The sequence below is a fragment of the Nyctereutes procyonoides genome, unplaced genomic scaffold (assembly GCF_905146905.1).
Source record: "Nyctereutes procyonoides isolate TBG_1078 unplaced genomic scaffold, NYPRO_anot_genome, whole genome shotgun sequence".
Classification (NCBI taxonomy): Eukaryota; Metazoa; Chordata; class Mammalia; order Carnivora; family Canidae; genus Nyctereutes; species Nyctereutes procyonoides.
Genome location: NW_026575146.1, coordinates 73,254,793 through 73,263,712, shown reverse-complemented (window position 1 = coordinate 73,263,712; position 8,920 = coordinate 73,254,793). Strand labels below are relative to the sequence as shown.

Below are 8,920 nucleotides of genomic sequence, written 5' to 3'. Positions count from 1 at the left end.
GATGTTTCTAGCAGCCATGTCCACAATAGCCAAACTGTGGAAGGAGCCTCGGTGCCCATCGAAAGATGAATGGATAAAGAAGATGTGGTTTATGTATACAATGGAATATTACTCAGCCATTAGAAATGACAAATACCCACCATTTGCTTCAACGTGGATGGAACTGGAGGGTATTATGCTGAGTGAAGTAAGTCAATCGGAGAAGGACAAACAGTGTATGTTCTCACTCATTTGGGGAATATGAATAATAGTGAAGGGGAATATAAGGGAAGGGAGAAGAAATGTGTGGGAGATATCAGAAAGGGACACAGAACATAAAGACTTCTAACTCTGGGAAATGAACTAGGGGTGGTGGAAGGGGAGGAGGGCGGGGGGTGGGGGTGAATGGGTGACGGGCACGGAGGGGGACACTTGACGGGATGAGCACTGGGTGTTATTCTGTATGTTGGTAAATTGAACACCAATAAAAATTAATTTATAAAAAAAAAAGTGAGATACACACACACAGACACAGAGGAATATTATTCAGCTGTGATAAAGAAGGAAATCCTCGCCTTTACAACACGGAGGAAACTGGAGGGCATTCTGCTAAGTGAAATTAACCAGACACAGAAAGATAAATACTGCACAGTATCATTTACATGTGGAATCTTGGGCACCAGGTGGCTCAATGGTTGAGCATCTGCTTTTGGCTCGGGGTATGACCCCAGGGTCCTGAGATTGAGTCCCGCATCAGGCTCCCCTCAGGAAGCCTGCTTCTCCATCTGCCTACGTCTCTGCCTCTCACTGTGTGTCTTATTTTTTTTTTAATTTTTTTTTATTTATTTACGATAGTCATACAGAGAGAGAGAAAGGCAGAGACACAGGCAGAGGGAGAAGCAGGCTCCATGCACTGGGAGCCCTACGTGGGATTCGATCCCGGGTCTCCAGGATCACGCCCTGAGCCAAAGGCAGGCGCCAAACCGCTGCGCCACCCAGGGATCCCTCACTGTGTGTCTTATGAAAAAGTAAATAAAATCTAAAAATGAAAGAGAAAGAAAGAGAAAGAAAGAAAGAAGAAAGAAAGAAAGAAAGAAAGAAAGAAAGAGAAGAAAGAAGAGAGAAGAAGAGAAAGAGAAAGAAAGAAAGAAAGAAAGAAAGAAAGAAAGAAAGAAAGAAAGAAAGAAAGAAAGAAAGAAAGAAAAAAGGTTCTCTGGGTGGCTCAGCGGTTTGGCGCCGCCTTCGGCCCGGGTCGTGATCCTGGAGACCCCGGATCAAGTCCCGCATCGGGCTCCCTGCATGGAGCCTGCTTCTCCCTCTGCCTGTGTCTCTCTCTCTCTCCCCTCTCTCTCTGTGTTCACATGAATAAATAAATAAAAATCTTAAAAATAAATTAATTAATTAAATTAAATTAAATTAAAAAGAAAAAGAAAGAGGGGATCGCTGGGTGGCTCAGCGGTTTGGCGCCTGCCTTTGGTCCAGGGCGCGATCCTGGAGTCTCAGGATCGAGTCCCGCGTCGGGCTCCCGGCATGGAGCCTGCTTCTCCGTCCTCCTGTGTCTCTGCCTGTCTATCATGAATAAATAAATCTGAAAGAAAGAAAAGAAAGAAAGAAAGAAAGAAAGAAGAAAGAAAGGAAGGAAGGAAGGAAGGAAGGAAGGAAGGAAGGAAGGAAGGAAGGAAGGAAGGAAGGTGGAATCTTAGGGGCGCCTGGGTGACTCAGTCTATTAAGCATCTGCCCTTGGCTCAGGTCAGGATCCTGAGGTCCTGGGATCAAGCCCCAAGTTAGGCTCTCTGCTCAGTGGGGAGCCCGTTTCTCCTTCTCCTCCCTGCTCCTGCTCTCTCTATCTCTGTCTCTCTCAAATAGATAAATAAAATCTTAAATAAATAAATATGGAATCTTAAAAAAAAAAAAAAGCCAGTTTCATAGAAACAGTAGAATGGTTGCTATCAGGGGATGGGGAGTAGGGGAAACAAGGAGATGTGGGTCAAAGGCCACAGACTTTCAGTTAAAAGAAGAATACATTCTGAGGATCTAATGTACAGCATGGCAACTCTAATTCATAATTCAGAATTGTGTACCAGAAAGTTGCTGAGAATATCTATTATGGATTCTTGCGACAAAAAAATAAAAATATAAATATAAATAAAAATAAAATGTTAACTATGTCCCATGATGAACGTGTTTATCCTGAGCTTGGTAATCTTTCCACAATGTATATGTACATCAAATCATCATATCATACACTTCAAATATATACAATTATAATTGTCAATTATTCCTCAATAACATTGGAAAGAGAAAAAGAAAGTTCAGAGCCAAAAGTCAGAATACTATTAATATGAACTGATTTTTGATGACATTAATAAGAAAATAAATTGCATTTGGAGACTTAAAAAAAATAACGATGGGTGAGAGCTCTCAGAAAGAGGGGGTTCTGGGTCTCTAAGAGGCTTTGGTTTTCCAGGGCCAGGGTGGATGTCAGGATGATAGGAACACCCCCAAATGTGGAACTCTGATTTGATGAGAGTGGAGACCATGGGACAACAGGGGAGACTTCAGAGGCTGCTGGGTGTGCAGCTCCAGTCAGGAGACAACCAAACACTGCAGATCTAGATCTAACTGCCAAGGTCCCGGGGTCAATCCTGACTCCTCCCCAGCCTCCACTTCTTGGGGCCCCAGCGCAGATGCAGGAAGTACTGCTTGAGGCTCAGCTTCCTCTATGCATATTTTGGCACTGCCCCGCCACCCCCCTTACTCCCAGGGACCTTCCCATTGGGGCACTGCAGCACTTTCACTTCCCCCAGGTGCCCAGCCCCTGCCCTGGCATATGGGAGCACCGCAGTCTACACTGGTTGCCAGGAACAGGATACAGACTCTGAGAGAGGGGCCATGACAAGGTGCGGGGTGAGGCATAAATGAGAAAGGAATGGCATGCAGAGAGAAGGGGCCAGAACCCCAGAGGAGGAGATAGATGTAGGGGGTTTGGGAGTCAGGGAAGGGAGGTGGACAGAGATGAGAGAGAAGGGGACAGAGACTCAGAGAAGGGAGAAAAGGAAACTGAGGGCTGGGAAGAGGGGGACAGAGAGGGATGCAGAGATGGCAGAGCTGAGCAGGCAGTGAGGTCAGAGTGTCTGTGAGGTCGGCTGCTGCCCAGGGCTGGCCTGGGGTCCTGGTGCCCACAGTAGGTGGGTGTGAGGAGATCAGGAGTCCTTCTGGGTCCCCCAGCCTGAGCCATGGAGATCTGGGAGGGACTACCCAGCATGTCCTTGGTGCCCACAAATTCCAAGGCCCCACAGGTACTGGTGTGTGTCCCAGTGGGGCAGGTGGGGGAGACGGGGGAGACTGGGGAGATGGGGGTGGAGGGGGTGGCAGAGACAGACAAGAAAGCCACCTTGCCTCTAGAGGGAGGGGGTGGGGCTCCAGCCCTAGAACTTCCTCTTTCTCTGGGTTCTTCCTTTCTCCCTCTCTCTCACAGTCTCTGTCTTTCTGCTTGTCTCCTCCGGGACCAACACCTCTTCTCTTCTGTCCCTCCCACTGGCTGGTCACCCCTCTAGGCGAAGATGTCGGCCCAGGACAGCTGCCTCAGCCTCATCAAGTACCTCCTCTTCGTTTTCAACCTCTTCTTCTTCGTGAGTTGCCACATGGCTGCCCAGCCCAGCCCCCAGCCCGTGCTGCAGCCACCCGCAGCCACCCAACCGGACATATCCCCCACCACCCCCTTGCCCACCTCCATATTCCCATGTCCTCCCACCAGGTCCTAGGCAGCCTTATTTTCTGCTTTGGCATCTGGATACTCATTGACAAGACCAGCTTCGTGTCCTTTGTAGGTGAGGGGGCCGGGGCCATCAGGGAGGGCCTCCTGGACCAAGTGTGACCCGGCCTGCCCCTGAGTGACCTCCCCGGGCTCCCAGGGTCCCAGACTCTGCTTCACAGATTGCCACTGCTCTTAGCCTCAGGGTCTTCCTCTGGCAATTCAGTTGTGTGTAGGGATGATAATAAAAATGGCAATAACCATTTCTCAGGCACTTCCTCCGGTGCGCTGTAGATCTTGTGCTGATGCTGTAGATCTTGTGCTGATGCTTATCAGGTCCTCCCACAAACTTTCCACTCTCTTGAGGTTCAGAGAGGGGATGTCACTTACTGGATGTCACACAGCAAGGAAGTAGAAGAGTAGATATAAGACTAATAATAGGAAAGTAATAATGGAATAATGGTATTTAATGAGTGTTTGCCCTGTGTGTGTGTGTGTGTGTGTTTTTGTTTTTTTGTTTTTCTTTTTTTTGCCCTGTGTTGAGCACTGTGTCAAACACATGCCTCCCATGTGTCTTTTAAAATAACCCTAGGGAATAGATATCCTCCCATTGCCCTCAGGGAGGTTTTTGTGACTGCTCCAATGCCACAGATCAAGTAATGGAGTTGAAACTATAGGGGGCGAGGAGGAGCTGAAGGAGAAAAGAGAGACAGAAAGAACAAAAGAACAAGAGGGAGAAACCTTGACCAGGGAGAAATCAAGAGAGATCCAGAGAGAAAACAGAGACCTAGAGAGGGCGGTGGGGGAGCTAGAGACCCGGAGGGACAGAGTCCCAGAGAGAGGAAGAGAGAGAATCCCAGAAAGAGAGGAACAGAGAGGAACATGTGGCAGGGACAGACACCCAGAGAAAGAGCCTCCCCCCCCAATACTGATCCCCAGTTGAGTGGCTGTGTGGGTGGAGAAGGGGGCTCCCCTGAGCTGTGTGCACCAAGCCCAATGTCACTGCCTCTCACCTTCCCCAGGTTTGTCCTTCATACCCCTGCAGATCTGGTCCAAGGCCCTGGCGATCTCAGGAATTCTCACTATGGGCCTTGCCCTCCTGGGCTGTGTGGGGGCTCTGAAGGAGCTCCGCTGCCTCCTGGGGCTGGTGAGTGTCCTGCCCACATCTCCCCTCAAGTAGAGCCCTGGCAGCCTCTGCACCCTGCGAGGGGGCTCAACTTGACCTCTCCACTCTGTCCGCCAGTATTTTGGGGTACTGCTGCTCCTGTTTGCCACGCAGATCACTCTTGGAATACTCATCTCCACTCAGCGGATGCGGGTGAGCTTGGCTTCCCCTCCCCACACTTCCCCAAAATTTATTGGGGGGAGGTGCAGAGAAAGAAACAAAGGCAGGGCACCTGGGTGGCTCAGTGGTTGAGCTTATGCCTTTGGCTCAGGGCCTGATCCCGGGGTCCTGGGATGGAGTCCCCTATCAGGCTCCCCGCAGGGAGCCTGCTTCTTCCTCTGCCTATGTCTCTGCCTCTGTTTCTGTGTCTCTCATGAATAAATAAATTTTTAAAAATCTAAAAAAAGGGACACCTGGGTGGCTCAGTGGTTGAGCATCGGCCTTCTACTCAGGGCATGATCCCGGAATCTCTGGATCAAGTCCCACGTTGGGCTCCCTGTGAGGAGCCGGCTTCTCCCTCTTCTTGTGTCTCTGCCTCTCTTTCTGTGTGTCTCTCATGAATAAATAAATAAAATCTTTTTAAAAAATGAAAATCTAAAAAAAAAGAAAAAGAAGAAGAAGAAAGAAACAAACGCAGACACGAGCTGACATGGACAAAGAGAAATAACAGTGACAGGCAGAGGAAGATGGAGAGACACAGGGACACAGATACAGAGGAAGATAGGGACAAGGAGAGTCAAAGGAAGACCACAACACGTACGGAAGAAGACAGACATAGCACGAGAGACAGAGATCCAAAGGGAAACTAACAGGGAAAAAAAAAAAGACAGAAAAAATAGGCGGAGAAAAAGGAGACTCCAAAAGAGAGACCTAATGAGAGAGCCTGTGAGAGAGCGGGGGCGGAATTGAAAGACAGGTGATAAAACCAGGCAGAGATTTTGAGGAACAGAGACATAGGTAACCATTCAGCGAGAAATCGAGAGCTACTTAAGGCAGCTCAGGGACCCCTTGGGACTGAGAAAGCCCGGGAGTGCCTGGAGTGGGTAGGGGCAAATGGGGGTGGGGAAGCGGGTGGGGATCCAGCCTCACTCTTGGCCTCTTAGCTGGAGCGGAGGGTGAAGGACATCGTGATGGAGACGATCCAAAACTACCACTCGCGACCGGAGGAGTCGGCCGCGGAGGAGAGCTGGGACTACGTGCAGTTTCAGGTGCGTGCGGTACCCACTTGCGGGGGCGCGAATCCCTCCCACCAGCTCTGGGACTCTGGCGTAGCTCCGCCCCCTGCCCGGCAGGCTCTGCCCCGACGAAGCTGGGGGCTCTCAGCTCCCGGATCCCGAGGTAACCTTGCCCCACCCACCCCACCTCCGGCCAGCACAACGTGGCCTCGCCAACAGAAAATAACATAACCGACTCCAGATCCTGGAGAGGCTCCGCTTTCCGTCCCGACGAGACTCCGTCCTCAGCCCCAAGGCCCTAGCGTGACCCCACCCTCTAATCCTTAGTGACTCTGGTCCCCACGGGCCCCGGCCCACCTGAGGCTCCACTCCCCGGTCATTCACGTGGCCCTGCCCTCCCAGCTGCATGTCCCCTGCCTGAGGCTGAAATGCACTGCCCACCCAGTCTTCGGTCCGCAGCGTGATTCTGCAGCTCCTCCCACAGCCGCAGGTTGCCCGCGATTCGTCTCTCCCAACCCCAAGTTCCCCTAAGGTCCCCAAGCCTAGCCCGCCGTCCCCCCCGCCCTGCGCCCAATACTTGGCCCTCTGCTCCCCAGCACGACCTCATACATATCACCGAGCCCCCGCCCCTCTGACTCCCGTGCTTCTTCTAGCTGCGCTGCTGCGGCTGGAACTCTCCCCGGGACTGGTTCGGTATCCCCAGTCTCAGCAGCAACGCGTCGAACGTGCATCGCGTGCCCTGCTCCTGCTATAATTCATCGGCGACCAACGACTCCGCAATCTTCGAGAAGCTCTCCTTCCCCCAGTTCAGCCGGCTCGGACCACAGGCGCGGCCCCGCCACAGCACAGACCTTTGCCGGGTTCCCGCAAACAGCAATATCTACAGCGAGGTGGGGAGGGTTTGGAGACCTCTGGAAAGGGGCGGGGCCTGCAAGGGGGCAGGGCCTGGGTAGAGGCGTGCTTCCTCCAAGAGGCGGAGCCACAGGGCGTGGGCTGGGTCCACGGGGTGGGGCTACGAGAAAGCGTACATCTGGAGGGGTGTCGTTCGTAGAGACCCGGCCTAAAAAAGGCCTGAGTGAAAGGAGGCTGGGACCGAGTGAGGTGGAGAGACTAGAAAACCCTACTCACTAGGGATGCGGGGCGGTGCCTGAAAGAGTAGTTGAAGGCTGGACTGAGAACAGTGGGCACAGGTTTGAGGGCGAATCCCACAAAGAACTGTACTTTTAACCTTTCCCCCCACACCCCCAGGGCTGCGCGCAAAACCTCCAGAAGTGGTTGCACAACAACCTCATCTCCATAGTGGGCATTTGTCTGGGCGTCGGTCTACTTGAGGTAATTTGGTCCCGCCCCCACTCGCGACTGGCCATACAATCCCTAGATGGCCCCACCCCAAAGTGCGCGTCCTCCCTTTCTCCGGGAAAGGTGGTGCCTGCGTGACAGAGCGTCAGCCAATCCAGGCTCTCCTGCCTCTCCACCTGTACGAGGCCGACCTACCCTCTGCGTGTCCTGATTGGTTGCACGCAGGAAGTAGGCGTTCCCGCCCGCCCTTGCGAAGCTCCCATTGGCCCTCCTTGGGGTAGTCCCCCCGCCTTTAGCCACAACACCCGTCCCCTTTCCCTGCAGGTGAGTGTGGCAGGGCTGAGCCTGCTACTACTGCGCAGGGCGCTCCGCCGGGAACGCCAGCTGCAGGTGCTGGGCGCCTGTGGTTCGAGCCCCGGGCCTGGCCCGAGTGCTGATGGCGGCGGCGGGCGCTGTGGTGTGCTGAGCAGCAGCGGGCGTAGCGGCGGTCTGTGGGGTGGCTGGGGCATGGCTGATGCCTGTCCCAACTGGGGGGACAAGTCCCCACAGAGCAAGCTGCCCATGACCCTGGGGCCCTGGCCACTTTGGGATCAAGATGAGGAACAACCTGAGACTGGGAGCGCGGGCGCGGAGGTGGAGGTCGAGGCGGAATTAGCGACCGAGGCAGAGGGGGAGACAGAAGAGCCTCCGGAATAAAGTACCCTGGGCTAGCTCTGGGTCTCACTCCTTCCCAGGCTCTAAGACTGCGCTAGACGCAGCTAGATACCCCCTACCCCACACTATTCCCATCTTTCCATCATCTCTACTCCCCCGCAACTTTGGTAGCATACTCCAAGGGGTATGCTACCAAGGCCCCAAATTCCCATCCCTGATGCCATCTTTCACAACCTGGCGGAGCTCCCCCTCTAGCACCACCCTTCTCCGCCCCTCCTACGACCCCACCCCGCCCAAGTCTCCGCGCTGAATTTTCTTCCTCCTACCCCAGCGCCACCTCTTTTATTCTCTCGGGACCCCCACCATCCCCACCCCCATCCCCCTCGCCGGCACCCGGTGGACCTCTCTGACCAGGTCTCCTTTCTCTATAGCTCAGCTTCATGACGCTCTCGATATTCCTGTGCAGAAACATGGACCAAGTCTACGACCGGCTTGCTCGGTACCGCTAGGCCCCACCCCTTCAAGTGCCCTAGGGGCTTCCCTGTGGTCTGTAAATATTTGTTCAATCCCCAGTTCGCCCCAGCCATTGAGTCCTCTACCTCCTCATTTCCCCGGGGACCCAGATATCTGCCTGACCAGCTGCTGTCACCTCTCCCGCGGGACCTGGGGCTTCCGGCCACCAGCTTCCTGCCCCCAAAGATACCTCATTTCCTTGACTCATCTGTTGGCTTACCACCTCCCACAGGATTATTTTTCGCCCAAACCCCAAATAAATCCCCTGCGTTTTGGTAAAATAGTTTTATCCTCTGTCAAAACACAAACCAACACACTTTGCGGGTGAGGGGAGGCAACACAGTATTATAGCCCATGTCTTATTGAGGAGAGGGTGAGATT

At 53.2% G+C, this 8,920-nt stretch overlaps 1 protein-coding gene across 4 annotated transcripts; it reads left to right on the top strand.

The window, feature by feature from the left end:
* Window positions 1-2,788: 2,788 nt before the first annotated feature.
* CD37 (CD37 molecule) lies at window positions 2,789-8,702 on the top strand. Of its 4 annotated transcripts, none has more exons than XM_055311066.1 (9): window positions 2,789-2,879; window positions 3,537-3,611; window positions 3,737-3,809; window positions 4,756-4,880; window positions 4,977-5,051; window positions 6,002-6,106; window positions 6,727-6,963; window positions 7,322-7,405; window positions 8,458-8,702. In XM_055311066.1, the coding sequence occupies exons 2-9, from the start codon at window positions 3,543-3,545 to the stop codon at window positions 8,533-8,535; spliced, it is 846 nt and encodes a 281-aa protein (XP_055167041.1). In that variant the 5' UTR covers window positions 2,789-2,879; window positions 3,537-3,542; the 3' UTR covers window positions 8,536-8,702. The 4 variants fall into 4 exon arrangements, with proteins under 4 accessions (XP_055167041.1, XP_055167040.1, XP_055167039.1 ...); XM_055311065.1 differs by having other exon boundaries at window positions 2,835-2,886; XM_055311064.1 differs by lacking the exon at window positions 2,789-2,879 and adding an exon at window positions 3,069-3,278.
* The last annotated feature ends 218 nt before the right edge of the window (window positions 8,703-8,920 follow it).

Bases quoted from the DNA above. Each gene is read 5' to 3' on its own strand.
- CD37 (XM_055311064.1), top strand. From the start codon at position 3,216: ATGGAGATCTGGGAGGGACTACCCAGCATGTCCTTGGTGCCCACAAAT. The intron at 4,881-4,976 runs GTGAGTGTCCTG...TCTGTCCGCCAG, and splicing joins TCCGCTGCCTCCTGGGGCTG to TATTTTGGGGTACTGCTGCT. The intron at 6,107-6,726 runs GTGCGTGCGGTA...TGCTTCTTCTAG, and splicing joins GGGACTACGTGCAGTTTCAG to CTGCGCTGCTGCGGCTGGAA.